We start from the raw sequence: 16,761 nt of genomic DNA, 5'->3' as shown, positions 1-16,761 counted from the left end.
TGTACACATGCTTTAATTAGATCGTAGATATGTTTCCATTTGTTGTGGGCGTCGCGTTTATGTTGCAAATGATGTGCCTACACCTGATATAGTCGCATAAATGTATGAATACTAACTATATAATATAAGTAGTAACTGTATAGTTGTGTGTGCCTGCGAGTGTGCGTCTGTAAATAGTTTATTAAACCAAGTTACAAAAAGAAATACAAAAAAATATACATATATATATATATTGGAAAGCCAAGTATATTTATTATGCGTATATATATACAATACATATATATATATATACATATATTTATTGTATGCTAGACTAACTTTTCATAAATACCTTTACTACATACAATATAATCAATTCAACTTGAACGAGCTAAACCAATGGGGAAATACAATTAGTACTGAACATGTTTTCACTTATATTTTTTATTAGCAGCTCCTTAGTACACATAAAGATTATGCAATAAGAGTGAGAGACAGCAACTATACATGCGTACATACATATATACCCTCTATATACATAATATATAGTGCCACGCAATCTTTTGTTTTTGCCCACCATGCCACACCGAACGCCCAACGCCCAACGCTAAAAAAAGTGAGGAAAAGAAAAAAGAACACTTAATTTGTTTGTTAATTGTTGCTAAACGAAAATGTTAAATGAAACCTTAAGCAAAGTAAATAATAATATTTTTTTATGCGAAAAAGATTTAAAAAAAAAGAAAGAAGGAAGGAAAATAATGTACCTTTTTGTGATTTATTTGATTTGTTGTTAATCTATTGCGCCCTGACATATAGAAGATATGTAGTTCAAATTGTATCAGTTGATATTAGCAGAAAAAAAATAAAAATAAATTAAATAAATATATGAAGAAAAAAAAAACACAAACCAAAACAATCAAGAGTTAAAACAATTCGATTTTCAACTTTTCTAAAATACTAACTAAAAACAAAGTTAAAAACAAATTACATACAATTTATATTGCATACTCAAAAAAAAAAAAAAACAAAGAAAAACTAAAACCAAAATAAATGAATTTATAGGCAAAAAAACTCTTCCTAAAATCCCAGCAATAAATTAAAAAAAAAAAAAGGAATACACTTTGAATTTTTGAAAAATAAAACTGAAAAAATTATACAAAAAAATTAAAAAGCAAAAAAACATAAAATCTTTGCATTGTGCTTCAGAAGTTTTGATATTTTTGTAGTCTAAAATATTTTACTTAGTTTTTCTACCTATTTTCCACTTTTCTAGATCTTAAATAGCCCCAAAATTCTCGGTTAAGTTTTATGAGGCTGCTGTCGTTGCAGCTGTTGCTGGCCCTGCTCCAGCTTGCCAGCGGCTACAACTATTGCCGCAATGAGAGCCATTTGTGCAACATGGCTAATAGGCGGCATTTTATATGCAATGTGGACACTGAGCTGGTGATACTGATGTCCCCAAGCATATGATAAGGAATTAATTGTAACTCTTTTGTGCGCGCAGCATCCACTTTTTTATAGGGCTAAATTTTTGGGCATCGTACCGGACACATTGCCATTCCGCAAACTTATATTAGACTATCATAATAAGTATCGGAATATGGCGGCTGGTGGCGAATTGGTCACGGATGGCAATGAAACCTTTCCGGCTGCCTCACGCATGCGTGAACTCATCTGGGATCTGGAACTGGCGTATATGGCCCGTGTACATGCCGCCACGGTATCCTTCAAGCACACGATTTGCCGTTCCGTTGTGCGTTTTCCGCATGCCGGTGAAAATCTGAGCCTGGTTCTTGCCAATAACAAACGTTTCTCGGTTAAAGAGTTGCTCGACTTGGCGCTCTTCCCCATGTTTGAGGAATATAGAGCGGTTCTGGATCCCGTTGATCTTCTCAAAGATTTCGACTCCAACAAGTAAGTTGCACTTTTCAAATCGAGATAATGCCCCATTCCATCAACTCTTCCAGCCACCACCTTGTGGGCCACTTTACGCAGATGGTTAGTGATCGAGTCTCCAGGTTGGGCTGCGCCTTTGCTATAGCAACAAATTGTGAATCAAATAATAGTGTTGAGTATGCAATATATTTCTAATCGCACACCACACAAATCGTGTACTTATTGATTTGAAATTCTTGAACAGCTTTTGCCACTTTATGACCTGCCATTACGACTTTACCAATATGGAGGGTTCGTATACATATAAGATTGGCAATGCCGCCAGCAATTGCGGCACTTGGGGCGCCTGGCCTAGCTCCAAGTATCGCAATCTGTGCACCAACAACGGCGATATATTTCCCAAGGATCATGGCGATAAGGATCGCAAGCTCCACAATGTGGAGTAATATTTATATATTGTATGTATATTTTGTTGTTTATTTTCCATCTTATTGTTCAAAATCATATTTTCAGATAGTTTTCCAATGCCGAATTGTGACATTCATTCCCTGTCCAAGCTGGATAAATGTGTCAAATGATTGTAATCATGTTTAATTGTTTTTATAATATATTTTTGAATCTTTAATTTCGTCTAGTTCGATTGATACATAAGCAAAATATTTACTAATTAATATCAACTAACGGCTAACAGACTTAGTCAGTTTTCTTTTTTTTTCTTCTTTTTTAATATATACGAGTATAAACAAATACTTTTTGAGTTATATATACCCCGTATCGTATATATATACGGGTTCGATCTCTGCGCGATTAATGCAAGTACAATTGGTTTTTAGTATTGAGTTTAGATTCTGAGCTTATTTGCCTCGTTGGCGAATGAAACCCGCTTGCTTAGATAGTACGGAACATAGTTAAGGTGCCTGGGATTTGGATTCTAAATGCCTTTGCTCTGTGACTCGCTGCTTTAACAAAATCAATAATATATATATATACCATATACCATATACATACATGTATATAGCGAAATATGATGAAATCCATTTGGAAAAATATCAGACTAAATATTTGCGCTTCGTTTTAAAAATATCAGCATATATTTGTAATAAAAGTTAACTTTGTTTCGCCTCGATAAGGCTAGAATTTTAGTTTCTTTTTGGTTTTCATAATTCCACACACTTTGACCAGCACAAAAGTGCCAACTGTTCGCATCGTTGTTTTGCTTAAGCTACATTTAGGTTTTTTCTTGATAATAATAATAATAATTATAATAATAATTGTGTGTGGGTACGTATTATGCCTATATTTTCGTACGAGTTCCTAGGGCACGGGAATGCCGCCTCCTGCACTTGTCTATTTTGCATTTCTAACGTTTTGCCAGCTAAACATAATTCTTCATATAGAAAAATACATACAAATTTATCTTTTTACTTTTCGATACATCTAGAAAGCCGCCGCTACTTTATAATTTGACCATTTCGACAAACTTCTGACAAGCTCGGATTTAGAAGGGGATTCCATGGGGCTTACAGCTACTGCAGTTAAAGGTTTTTGACAGTTTATCAATTATGCCTCAAATCAAATTATATTTATATATATATATATTTGTTTCAATTGGTTGCAGGCTTTGCATAAATTTTGGTTCTAAAATGGAACACATTTAAGGATATTCAAACTTGTGTCTTGCAAGGTGGGTTTTGAAATGTTTTTATTTTTTTTATCAATTCGCAAATCGTGTTTAATCCTTAGAAAGAAAATGCATTTAGTTAGAGATCCGATTCAAAAACTTCTCAAAAAAAGTTGAATACGAATTTTTATAATAATTTTCAAAGTCTACGTTTGGTGGCTATAAATAAATAATTCCATTTGCCTCATTGTTTATTTTATCCAGTATAATTGAATATTTCAACCTAATTCGCATAGGCTACGCGGTGCAACATTATTCCTACTGCATTTTGTGCAAACTGCTTGCGCAAACGGCTTGTGCAAATAACGTCAATTTAATGCCAAACATATTTTCTGTTGCTTATACTAAGTTTGCTCTTCATTTGGCTTTTTCTAGAAAAACAATTTGCATTTACATAAAACATTTGTTCAGCAATCTCTTCATATGCAAAAACCACAAAAAAAACCCGTATCCTTTACAATATCTGACAGCCGGAACCGTGCATTACCTCGCTGATAAACATGGGCGTGCCAGCTCCCAATCCGCCATCTGTTTTCTGATGTTCGTTCTGCAAAAGAAAAATAAAAATGATATGAATCACATATAATAATACTTGCGGGTAGGTATAAAATAAAACCAAAATTACAAACGTTTCCGCCAATGTACCACTGTTGCGGGTGGAATTTGCCCAAATGGCTGAAACAGGTGAAAATAAGTTTGAAGCAAATCGGACGAAAATTAAAATTTCGGCCAAAAAAATCTTGTAACGCATTTCTATCGAGGAAGCTTGGATTCTGCGAAAAGTGTGAAAACACGACTCAAACAATTTTTCTTATAGATCTTTGGAAATCTTTAACTCCCATTTTCACCAAGGAGGGATGGATTTTCCAAAAAGTGCGAAACACCCCTCAAATGAATTTGAACAAAGATCTTTGAAAATGAGTTTGAGGCCGAACGGATGGCAAACAAAAAGGGTCAAACAAACGTTATTCGCGATTTTTCCACACTTGCGGATGGAATTTTCCGAAACCACTTTTTTAACCAATCGATTTTTAGTTTGTTTGAATGCCAATTTATAGTAGGGATCCATACAAATTCAAAAAGGTATAACATTTCAAAATCAGACGATATTTACGCGAGTTAATCAAAAAAAAGTCAACAAAAGAGATTTGATTTTCGAACCGACCCCTCATTTTTGGTCAACTTTTTTCAACAAACTAAGAGTTTACTGTTTTTGTGTTTTTTTTTTGCCATATCTGCCCCACAAAGGGGGAATAGACAAGCAAAACCAATGGTTCCTAGATGACCCATTTATCTTTGGTTTTTTTTTACCCTAGCAAAGATAACGTCCTAACGAACCTAAATGACCGAAATAGTCAAAAAATATGAATCTTTTTTCTTTCAGCCATCGCCCAGCAAATCCCCACCACCCAGAGAGAGGACCGAAGATCCCTGCAAAATCCGCACGGAAACAGCCATTTAAAAAACGCGAAAAAATGCCGTTATAATTTTGAAGATTCTTCGTATTTTTGCGATATTTGAAATAAAACATGTTTGTGATGCTTTACATGGCTATATGTCTAGTAAATTAAGTACTTTCCAGAAAAGATAAGGAGTTTAAAATCGTTAAATCAAGTTAAGTCAATAAAGCTCAATAATAAAGAGCCTTAATATATTTCTTTACATTATTTTAAGAGCTTTGATATAGAAAATGGAGAAATTTTATGGGACCTAAGCTTGAAAACAGATTATGTTTGTGTCTAAGATTCAGTTTGAGGATTTGAATGGATTATTATCAAAGTTCTTTAAGTTGAGTATTAGACTTGGATCAGTCGAAGGAAACATAGTTCCTTTAATTAATATCTGATGTAGAGAAAACCAAGTTACTTCGTTGTTGCTTATAAGCCCTATTCTCCTTGGAGGATTTAGGATATATATATCCTCCAAGGAGAAAAGGGCCTTTAAGAAAGAATATAGATTTCATCTATTGAGTGTGTTTAATGCTTACATCATCGTAGTCGCAATCGAAATAATGGCTCTGACAGTCCATGCAGCGGCAGCTTTCGGACATTTTGCACGTTATGCCCCACTGCTTGGCTAGATCCTTGTAGATCTCCTTGGAGGTCTTGTTGCTCATCATTTCCGGCGTAAGCAGGCAGCTCTGCTCCTGCTGCTGCTGTTGTTGCTGACGACGTCCACGAAGGCCTCTCGAGGAAACTGAAGTGGAGCCAGAGCCCGAGGCACAGCAGGCCTCGTTGCAGGATTGTGCACTGCTGTTGCCCGATGCGGCGCCATTGGAGCAGCCAGCTGGGCGTGGAAAGAGCGTTAGATTTGTGCAAATGAAATTGGATTTTGACTTACGCTCGCTGCCATAGCGATTTAGCAGCGGATCATAGAAATTGTGTCGGGCCGCGTTGCTGGTGCTTGGCTCCTCGCCGTCCTCCTCGGATTCTATGCCAAGGTGGCTGCTGCCGCAGGCGGCCTGCTCGCCGCACTCTGTGCATTCGGCGTCCGTGCACGGCTGCTGCCCATCGCTGGCATCGCTGCAGGCGGCATAGAGATTATCCTTGTTGGCACGCGAAGCAGCCATTTCGGTTTCCAATAGAAACTCGTTGACGCTCAGCGTGCACTCCTCGTTCTCGCTGTGCTCCAGCTCCAGCTCGGTGACGCCCTCGATGATGTGCGGGTGGACCTGATGCTCCCGTTGCTCCAGTTCCTCGCCGTCGTTGTTGTTGTTGCTGTGGTTGTTATTGTTGTTGCTGTTGTTGTTGTTGTTGCGGCTGCCACAGTTGCTGCTGTTGTTATAGTTCTGCTGGCAATCCGGATCGTTGCAAATGTCGTTGCTGTCGCTGTCGCTGTTGCTGTTGCTATTGCTGCTGTCATTTAGGGTCAGCTGCTCCAGGGCGGCGCTCAGATGAGCAGCGCTCTGCCGCGAGCTATTCGCCGAGCTGCGTCGACTGTTCTGATTGGGCGTAGCACTGTTCTCCGACGACAGCTGCCGTTGATGCTGCGAGAGGCGCGTGTTCTGTGTGTTAAACCTAATCAGTATCTGTCTTGGCATAGCTATCAACCATTCCATTTACCTCTTCTAGCACATACTCATAAGTGGGCGGCGGTGTGGTGGGCACCTTGTTGCTATCCGTTCCCGTTGCCGTTTCGCTGATGCACGGTGTGCGACTCGGGTTGACATAGCCTGCAAGATAATCTCGAGTTTAGAAAAAAACGAGCATACAAATTGCTTTAAATTTCTTATTGGTTTTGTTGCTGCGGTTGGGTTTGAGGGGGATGTCATGCAAATTTTGAGCCCTGCATACACTCAAAAAATATATATTCTATGCCCTGGAAACAGGTGAAATTAATGTGGAACGACATAAAACAAAGTAAAATATAAACGGTCCTTGGCTTTATTTTATAAGTCTTGCCCGTTCCGTACGGCTCCGATTCTAGAATTGAATCCTTTATTCCTCTTTTTGTTTTATTTTGAATGAAGTATCGATATCGGTGACAATATTGATGACAATATCGATAATTCAGAAATCTTGCACTGGCTTGGTTATTATCTTATTATATAATATGGTTACATTGATTACATTCAAATTCACATTCGGTTGGTTGTCGATCTTACACGTTTAGGTAGCCCAGAGCTTTGTAAGATTTCCAAAAGTTGGGTATAGAATAAGAAATCGGACATATATTTCGCTATACCCATTTCAATGGAAATGAAACAATTCACGTGGATCAGTGGATATGGATATAGAAATGAACAAATAGAACAGTGAAAATTATACAAATTAACAAATTAGTTTGTGGAGTTGGCTAACTAAAGCCTTGGCAACTGTAGATAAGAAAATGTATAACTCGTTGTATTCTTTCTGTTTTCCAATATTTCAATTCAAATAAGTCAAAAAACACGGATTACTCTGAGTGTAAGCGGGGCTTAATAGTGCTTTAAGGGGCCATGCATTGTGCGCATTTCCAAACAAACAAAATAAACCAAATTGTCAAGCAAATAATAAACGCTTCCTTGCATTAATAAGCATCCAAAATAATGCAGCATGCTGTAAAATCACATTTAAGAAAAATGGGGGAGTAAGGAATTGTGTGTTTGTATGATGATTGAGTAGTTTTAGTTATTGTTTTGGTATTTTTTAACCTGTTCTTACCCATACGTAAACTGTTGGTATTATTGCCAGCTTTACTTGGATTCGGAGGCAGCAGCAGCTTCCGTTCGCTCATTGAACCGAGACTGTTGCAATCAACTGAATCAATTGTGGAACTACTGGCACCAACTGCCTGATGTTGTTGTTGTTGTTGTTGCTGGTGGTGGTGTTGCTGCTGCTGCTGATTTTGTTCCTGTTCCTGTTGCTGTGTGCCCAATAGCGCCTCGTTTACTGTCGGATCCGGATCATGCTCTTGCGATGTACTCGTGCTTCGCGAGCTGCCCATGCGAAATTTGAGTTTAAATGGCGCCATTTCGCTTTTAATTCTGAGTATTCCAATTGCTAATGCAACGGTAAGTATGGGCTTTTTCTGAGTTAGCTTTTTAAATGAGCATTGGTTGGCGATGGGATTTTTTTTGTTTTAATTTCGATATCAAGTTGTACAACACTGATGCAAAGAAGGTGATCGAAGGTCACAGGAAGAGAGAGAGAGTAAGAGCGAGAGAGAAAGAGAGAAAGATATATAGGTAGAGCGTTTATGAAGAGCGATAGATTAAGTTAAAAATTACAATAGAGTTTTATATGTGGTTATCACATCAATTACTGGTAAGAAATAAACTCATAAAATCACAGCGTAGAGCTTAAATTATTTGGAATTCATATTATCAATTTTAATACGTTTGATTTTTACTTTGATTTATGTTGCATGCAAATTTAAAAAAATAAAAAAATATACAAATTTTCGTTTGTTCATTAAATTACTAAATTTTACCTGCAAGCCACAGAAGAGACCCAAGCAGAGCTGCAATTAATTAATATAAAATTGGTAAATATTAACTTACATATTAACTTATTGCACACGTTTCTCAAATTAATTATGGCCTTAATTAATCAATTTGTTAAGGTTTTTCGTGCTGCAAAATCTGCGATAATCAACGCATTTTCTCTTGCAGCCGACATGATTAATGTGAATTGCTGTAACAAATACGCAAATTGACAGGCCAAACAACAAACAAACAGACATACAGCCACATGTGGCACACGTGTCAGCAGCTGCTGCCTCGCGCTGCTCATTATATGAGGCACGTGCCACATTGCTCATACGCCCCGTGCAACTAGCGCATGTGTTTATGTTTATTAATTGCTTGCGTTTGGCCCAACTGCCTTTTGCCTTAAAACAGCGCACACTACATGTCCTTGCCAGCACACACACACGCACACCCGCACACACCTGCTTATGTTTATAGTTTTTTAGTGCGCGACAAGTTGTAGCCAAATTTGGCACGCGCCCGCTCGGCTTTTTAAAAGGGGGCCAACAACACCCACTCGCCGCTCGGCATATGCCTTATTGTCATGCAGATTACACAAAAGCCACTTAACGCTTAGAGCGTTCCTCTCGGAGCTGCTGTTGCCGCTCCTGCTGCTGTTCTATGTGGACCTGGTTATTATTATGCTTATTGCCAGGCAGAAAGAAAGCAAAAAAAAACTCATTTCCTTTGCGGTGAGTTGCAAATTGGTCTCTTGCCCCAGGTTGTTGCCACGCAGCAGCTATCTGCCTGGAACTCATCTTCATGCTGGCCTTTAAAACAGAATGCTTAAAGGGTGCGCCTGAATAAATCTACTCAAGCTCTTTATACAACAATAGCCAGGAGTACCTCGTGTTTAACCACGTCTACACAGGCAGAGTTTATTGAAAAGAAAAGTAATATTTACGTGCAATCATAATCTAATTGGTATTGACATAACAAATACTCGAGCACACACACCTAAATAATATATATATATTTATTTACCCTAACACTTTGTTGATTGCAGGCACGGAGAAAAATGATTGTGAATTGTTTGTATAAGCAAAAATATATAGGCGGCTTTAAAAATAAAACAATATTGCATCTGGTTTATACTATCTATAATGGAATTAATCTGATTAAAAAAAAACCAATTGGGATTGTATTGCAACGGGCATGAATCCAACTAAAAGCCATCTGGTTGGTTGGCAACGCGTGGAGGGATAAAAGTTCTTAACTTAATTGATACATCGAATTGTTGCATACTCTTGGGCTTTAAAATAATGGCGCTGCAATAATGTAACTCAGGCACAGTCCTGCATAGTTTTGAAGGACATGGTGCCCTAGGATCACAAGGACCTATCCCTCCCATTTGCATTAAAAGATGGGGGTCATCTATGAATCCGGGATTTGTCAAATTTCAGACGTGAGGCGTTGATAGCCCTGGTCCATGGTATACGTTTGACACAGGACTCCTTAGAATCCACAAGGATACAGCCGAGCTACGGCCTTCTTTTTACGCAGACATCGTTTCTTTTATCCTTGAAGGGCATCCATTCGACATTTTTAATTACATATTCTTAATTAGCAGGATATTCAAAGGACATCAGGCGTGACCTCAAAATGGCCAAGGCGACTTTTTTATTAAAGTCGTTTTTAGTGAAATATATAGAAATGGCCATATTCTGGCATGTTTCGAAAGGACATGGTGCGTTGGGATACAATATAGGGTCATCTAAGAATCTAGGAATGTGTATAGAAACCATCTCAATCGACCTACGTTACAACATTGTTTAGGAATCCAGGGCTAAACCACCAAAGGATATGTGCGGTAAGTCACAATCCATTCTGGAGCCTGTCATGTGGCGCAGGACAAAGAACGCAACATAAATGTGAGCCTCTGGATTCGCATTGTTAAGGCCAAGCCTAGCGGTTGGTGTGCTGGACCAGAGTCCTGGCACGTCAGCCTGCTGGGATTTGAGTTAATAAATGATTTGTCTGTGCTGCAGTTTCAGTTGTGCTGCAGTGCCAAGTCAATTGAAATGGATGAGTACGATAAGTAAAAGGGAAAGAACGGGCAGTGCAACCAAGCAGGATATCAACAGATAGATAGATAGATGGATATATATATATCGGTTAAGTGCCGTGAACAACTGACCCTGAGCTTATATAGTAACTGCTTTTGGTGTGACATCTACCTGACTCTGTTACCTGGAACTTTGACTTGCAACGTTTGCCTTGGGCTCTGACTTTACATCCCGCTGCCTCTCTGTGGTATAATCTATTAATACCCTTAAACTAGGTCACAGTTTCAATTCGCTGCATTTGACAGCCTAATAAATGATACATGCACTCGTATAACAAACTACACTCAACTGAATTTTCAATGAACGAATGCCTATCCAAACGGAAAACTTGATTTTCACTTACAAGTGCATTTTCTTTTCTTACTAAAATTGTAAATGCAATGCATAAGGAAATGTGTTTAATAGTCAATGTTAGATATAAAGGTGTGCATCTTTGCATAAAAAACGTATAAAAGGAAACAGTTTTTTATAGGGGAATAGAAATACTCAGAGTAAAGTAGTTTAATTCAAAATTAAATATATCTGGATATGAGACGAAATTTATGTTTATAAGAACAGTTTTTATCAATTATTTAACAAATGATTATTTAAAACTATAAAGAAACAAAAAGCAAGCGCTCTGCCAAGATAACTTGCAATGTTCATAAATATGAAAGCGAAAGATGACTTAAAAGCAGGGAGATGTATTTAAGTACAGGTCATAAAATCAAAATGATATTTTTATTCATCACAAAAAAAGAGAAAATAAATTGCGGCAACTGTTGCATGCAATCAAATTGATGGCCTTTGCATATTTTAAAGCGAAACTGAAATTAAATGGCGGCTATATTTGCGGACATCTTAAAGTCAGAACAAATAAGGGACTGGCGGGGCAGCTTGGTAAATGATACATGAGCAGGAATTTCATTGTTCTTTTGGCTCGGATATCATGCGGCTCCATTAAGTAAATAGACAAACAAGTGTCCTGCGAGGGCATGTGGCAGAAAGTTCATGTCGAATGATGATGGAACGTTTCAGTTCTCGGCATGGCGTCATCCGCAGAGGGAGTGGGAGCACCGGGCAACGGGCAACGGGCAACGGGTGGGGCAGGACGAAACGAACACATACTGAAGGGAAATTAACGCAGCGCAGTTGGAGAAACCGCAACGAGGCGGCGAGCAAACAAATAATTTAATGCGTCGGGTGTGGATGCCACACAGGATGGGCACCGTTCCCTAGAAAACTGATATCTAATTGAGTAAACAGCCAGTGAATGGCCATGAATTAGCCAGGGGCGACAGTCAATTCTCTGATAAATACATACATATATATATGTCGTATATACATATATATATATGCAGCATATCTCGCGGGTCTGTTTGGGTCCCGTGGGTTCGTTTTTATTGTCTTCGATTTAAGAGCGGTATGAAAAATCGAAAAGCACACACACACACACACACACACACACACACACACACACACACACACACACACACACACAGACACACAGAAACACACACAGGCACACACATGACACAACCTTGAAGTGAATGCATTTGCTCTGCAAAAGTGTGTACTTACCCCGTGTGCGTGGGCAGAACGTTAACAGGGAATTTATCTAGTATTTTTTGTATCTGCAAACTGTTAACTTAATACTTTTTACTGTGTCAACTGATTATAAACAAATTGGTGTTATTCACAATACTGTTTAATTTATGTTGCGTATTTAATGTTTTATTTTTGTTTCTCAACTGTTTCAACTCACTTGAATTCTGTCACAGACTGTGGAAAGTTTTGTTGGGACACAAGCTTTTTATTATCCTGTCTCTCATGTTGGCCAAGCTTTCCGTTTTGATGAGCTTGACGAAAGCACGGCGCATGCGTCCTGCGAGTTTCCGGCATTTCTGGCCCAATGTTTTGCTTCGTTTCATGCCTTGCACGTTGAATCCTTGCGCTCCCTGCTTTGGCTGCCAAATTCGCGTGAATGAAATGGTTAACTATTCTATTCTTATATTCTATTCGGACTATATAGATCTAATGATCCTAAGAATTTAGTTGTTTTGTACATATTTCGGATTCCAATATCATATAATGTTTTCAATGCTTACAACTATGGAAGTCCTTCAACAAATCTGTTTCTTTTCAGAACTTTAAGCTCAGCTTTAATAAAGCCTCGTGGTAATATATTGACCCAGCCTTTTGTGTCAAATATCACATTTTTAAACCAATATTTTCCTTTCGAAATTGGACATGCTGCGCCATCCTTAAAGTCAAAGTCTGTGTGTTTACCCGTTTCAATAGAATCCCTAATAAATCGTATATAATAGGTCCTTATGGCTGTACATATTCCCTGCGGTGGCAATTCCATTGGCATTAGCTTATAGTCGCCAACACCAAGCGGATCGGAGTACAGCTGTATTGTCAGCTAAAAGCTGTCCGTCAGATCTTCAAGTATTGGAACGGTTCCGTTTAGAGCGCGGTTGCGTCAAACCAATCTAAAGGCAGTTAGAGCCGAATCTCCAGGAGAATTAATAACATTTACTTGCGAAACATAATACAGTTGGTTCCCGCACTAAAGTTATTTAACATTTTATTTATCCAGCTGGCCTGTTTCCTTTGAAAACTTACCGCTACCAGTTTATCCGCCAGAATCAGGCTCAGAATGATGATCAGTAATATCTCGGCTTTGTCACGTTTCATGGTCGAATATTTTGTACTGACTGTTGTCCCTGATAAAGAATATCTATTATTTATAGACTCCAAATGAATCAAGTTAATTGCTTTATATATATTATAACAATAATCTGATGAGCTAGATAATATAAACAAGAACCGCCCTAATCGTGTTCGGTCTGTCGATTAACAATGCTCTTTCGTTTGATAGTTATTATCTTAAACAATCAAAATATAAAATAGTTTGAGTGAAATTTGAAATTAACGTTTTTTGTTATTTATTTAACAGACCTGCCTAAATTAGCTCTGTGGCTTATTTGGTATTTTTTATTCGCATTGGTGTGTACACACTCTTGTAGCTGCAAGTTTTTGCGGGAAACAGGAAATAAAATTAAATGAATCTCAATGTCAGCAGCAATTTTGGATTTACTTGCAGGGTAAATTAACGATATGCATATGGTTATATTTAATATAATTTGATTTATTCTCTTTTAAAGCTGCTACAAAAACACTGCGACAACCCCCAAGCGAGTCAACGAGCCGCCTGGGATCTTGTCGATCTGCTAAAATGCTTAAATGCAAAGGAAAAGGTAAATACTTGGGTAGCAGAGTTTAAATATTTATGAATATTATTATCAAATTTTGGATTAAGCAGCTTTTGCTGGCCAAATACTTCTGTCAATTGCCATTGAGCGTTGGCAGCTTTCGAGTGCTGGGCCAGCTGCAACAGCTTAGAATTCTGACAGCCACGGAATACATTTGCAGGTAACAAATGGGAAATATACATACATAGATCAACAAATATTTATGTATATTATCTAATTAACGATTCATTGACAGTATAGAGAACGATGAGCAGCTGCAGTTAATATTAATTGAGTTTCTGCAAAATGAAAATAAGCTGCTGTCTAATCTATTCATTTCGGCTCATTATGGTAAGTGATATGGACTTTAAATTCTGTATGTAAATAGAGTAAATTCAGGTTTTGCTTTTAGATTCGTTAAACATGCTAACACTGAATAATATACTCGAAAATGCTTTGCGGAATCTCTTCAGCGCTCTGGCTGAAAATCCAAAGATCGGCAACTTAAACTATGTTGAGTATTTGTGTAAATCTTTACCTGGTAGGTGGGCTTTCTGTAAGTTACTGCATTTCCTCTTAATGACTGGCAATTATCTTTATAGATGATGTATTAGTCAATGTGTGCATGCAAATGCATTTGAACATTCTGTTGGAGTTGCATGAGACTGCCGATGTCAGTCTGGCGTTTCAACACTTTAGCGCTTGGATTAATGAGGGTGTCGATGAACTAATATTTGTCAAACACATCACAGGAAGAGTAAATATATGACATATGTTTAGATTTGTCTCATCATATTAACAAACTTTTCTATAGCTCTTTGGCAGCCATCAGCAGGAAGCGTTGTCCCATCTATTTAAACTATCTACCTCCTCGAATTTTAAACATTGGAAATTTTATATAATTTTACTGCAGTCCATAGCCAGCAGCGGAAATGCAGACACAATTGCCTTTATAAAAAGTAAGCGGGTTGGCTGCCTGCGATAAGATTATATTGATATGATTATAATTTTCACAGAGTACCTCAAGAACCGTCTGCTTCATGTGGCTAGTTTGGGCTGTCAACTCTCCTTGTTGCATCTTCTAGTCACGGCACGCGCTGCTGCGGCTACAACCATGAATATACAACAGAATTTGGATAACTATGCTCAGTGGTACAAGCAAAACATTGGCGAAATTACTTATGTGCTGAGCCCTGAGCAATTTCAAGTAGTTTTAAATATTTTAGAAGATTCCATACATTACGAACAAGAAATTGATTATGTTGAGGTAAGCGTTAATGCGCGACTAACTTGTAACTACATAATTAATGGTTCTTCTTCTATAGATTCATGCGGCGATTGCCATTTCGCCTGGTGGCAAACTCGTGCAGTCCTACAAAACCAAATGCAAAGCGCATTTGTCACGTTTAAAAGCTGCCAACAAGCAAAAAGATGCTAAATAATTCTAGATAGTATATATACATATATATATTTAAGAACATTTCACAAAAAATAAAGTATTATATTTACAGTTTTGTAGAACGTTCTTTGCCCGCCAGCGGTTTATTACGCTCATCCCAAAGCGTTACACCGTCGCAGGCGCAAATTCTCTTAAAGTTCTGCAAAATGCCAGCCGAGCGGGCAATTATGCCGCAGGCAATTCTAAAAAGAAGTCAAAATTGTACATCTCATAAGACTTAGCAAATATATACCTACCTGTCACCGGAATTACCATCGATTAGACTTTGTGTGTTGCCACCGCGTCCCATGTCATCCGCATTGGCTGTTATGACAACCGCACGTCCAATTATGTCCCAAATTTCCAGGGCTGGATCAACAAAACGGAATGTGGCACGGCCAGTCTCATCGGCACGTATGTTTCCCAAATCGCCGGCATGTCGCTTAGTTGTGCCTGCGTCCGGGCTTCCATGTGGCGAATTACGCGGATTATAATGGTTGCCAACTGATGCACAGCCTTTGGACACATCGCCGCTTTCGTGTATGTGAAAGCCGTGGAGTCCCGGCGCTAATCCATCCACTACTCCATCAACAACTACGCCAGCCTGCTGTGCAGCAATTGTGGTGAAACGCACTGCGCCCTGTACGGGTGTTCGATCAACGACACAGCCGGTTGTATTGATAAGCGCCACCGCTGATTGTCCCCCAAAGCCGGAGAGAACAGCCCGGCGGCCCGTGCTTTCGATTTTGTCCTGAACTTGCGACCATGGCACTGTTGTCTGCACAATCACGCGTCCCTCTGCCGGATCAATGTCAACTTGACCCATGCCCTCCAGAGCACGCCGCAGGCTATCTACGCACGATTTGTCGTGTTTACGCATTTCCACTGCAAACTCAATCTAGAAAGTGGAGTTACTTTGCGTTAAATGCGCCCCATTTACCATTAATTTAGTTAGTTACCTTAGTTGAGTCCATTGCGTTGTTTATAAGTAGTCAACCACAAAACACAAATAATGGTTGCTATCGATATATTTACAGATGGATACAAAATCGATAGGCACTATCGATATTTATAATTGGCGGTTAGCTCAAATTGGACTTACAATTTATATCGATATTTAAATTAGTGAAGCAAACTGTTTTAAAAAATGAATTTACCAGGCGTAGGCACATTAATATTGCAAAATAGTTTAACATGCTCAAATAAATCAATTAAATACTTGAATTATTTAAAATACCATATTTAAATGTCATGTCTTCTTCGTATTTCGTATTTAAAATTGATCCAGTTCTGTTAAGAGCGTTTAAATTCATTTTGGAAAAGAAGTCACATTTTATAATTTGTTTAAAAAGATTGTTTACAGTAGAAACTTTAAATGGCATTTTGTTAAATAAATTTAGCAGCCAAGTTATCAAGAATACAAAATTTGGCAATATCATGTATTTGGTTCAGTTCTGTAAAGAGCACATTTTATTATTGGTAGAATCTTTATATATTATATATTTTGCTTTTGATAA

General features: G+C 38.1%; 4 protein-coding genes across 9 annotated transcripts; 2 read left to right on the top strand and 2 right to left on the bottom strand.

Moving 5' to 3' along the window:
* Positions 1–1,185: 1,185 nt before the first annotated feature.
* On the top strand, positions 1,186–2,500 carry LOC135431980 (antigen 5 like allergen Cul n 1-like). 5 transcript variants are annotated; one of them, XM_064687411.1, is made up of 5 exons: positions 1,188–1,422; positions 1,484–1,893; positions 1,947–2,051; positions 2,120–2,333; positions 2,393–2,500. In XM_064687411.1, exons 1-4 carry the CDS (start codon positions 1,288–1,290, stop codon positions 2,319–2,321), a joined length of 852 nt encoding a protein of 283 aa, XP_064543481.1. In that variant the 5' UTR covers positions 1,188–1,287; the 3' UTR covers positions 2,322–2,333; positions 2,393–2,500. The 5 variants fall into 5 exon arrangements, with proteins under 5 accessions (XP_064543484.1, XP_064543483.1, XP_064543481.1 ...); XM_064687410.1 differs by having other exon boundaries at positions 1,189–1,422; positions 2,389–2,500; XM_064687414.1 differs by lacking the exon at positions 2,393–2,500 and having other exon boundaries at positions 1,186–1,422; positions 1,975–2,046; positions 2,120–2,261.
* Positions 2,501–2,548: 48 nt separating this feature from the next.
* On the bottom strand, positions 2,549–12,279 carry LOC135431979 (probable serine/threonine-protein kinase MARK-A). The gene is made up of 7 exons (XM_064687409.1): positions 12,131–12,279; positions 8,468–8,497; positions 7,699–8,143; positions 6,619–6,728; positions 5,897–6,560; positions 5,544–5,842; positions 2,549–4,103 (listed from the first exon to the last, which is right to left on the bottom strand). The coding sequence occupies exons 3-7, from the start codon at positions 8,006–8,008 to the stop codon at positions 4,011–4,013; spliced, it is 1,476 nt and encodes a 491-aa protein (XP_064543479.1). The 5' UTR covers positions 8,009–8,143; positions 8,468–8,497; positions 12,131–12,279; the 3' UTR covers positions 2,549–4,010.
* A 1,256-nt stretch (positions 12,280–13,535) lies between these two features.
* On the top strand, positions 13,536–15,316 carry LOC135432012 (uncharacterized). 2 transcript variants are annotated; one of them, XM_064687452.1, is made up of 9 exons: positions 13,536–13,659; positions 13,720–13,812; positions 13,878–13,987; positions 14,063–14,157; positions 14,219–14,347; positions 14,409–14,563; positions 14,621–14,765; positions 14,823–15,073; positions 15,132–15,316. In XM_064687452.1, the coding sequence occupies exons 1-9, from the start codon at positions 13,618–13,620 to the stop codon at positions 15,246–15,248; spliced, it is 1,137 nt and encodes a 378-aa protein (XP_064543522.1). In that variant the 5' UTR covers positions 13,536–13,617; the 3' UTR covers positions 15,249–15,316. The 2 variants fall into 2 exon arrangements, with proteins under 2 accessions (XP_064543522.1, XP_064543521.1); XM_064687451.1 differs by having other exon boundaries at positions 13,875–13,987.
* Ccs (Copper chaperone for superoxide dismutase) lies at positions 15,249–16,283 on the bottom strand. The gene is made up of 3 exons (XM_064687453.1): positions 16,204–16,283; positions 15,502–16,142; positions 15,249–15,447 (listed from the first exon to the last, which is right to left on the bottom strand). The coding sequence occupies exons 1-3, from the start codon at positions 16,216–16,218 to the stop codon at positions 15,312–15,314; spliced, it is 792 nt and encodes a 263-aa protein (XP_064543523.1). The 5' UTR covers positions 16,219–16,283; the 3' UTR covers positions 15,249–15,311.
* Positions 16,284–16,761: the final 478 nt, after the last annotated feature.

Source organism: Drosophila montana, unplaced genomic scaffold (assembly GCF_035044405.1).
Source record: "Drosophila montana isolate Dmon_TW-CO22-7 unplaced genomic scaffold, ASM3504440v1 contig_3200_1, whole genome shotgun sequence".
Lineage (NCBI taxonomy): Eukaryota > Metazoa > Arthropoda > Insecta > Diptera > Drosophilidae > Drosophila > Drosophila montana.
This window is presented reverse-complemented; position numbering and strand designations above follow the sequence as displayed.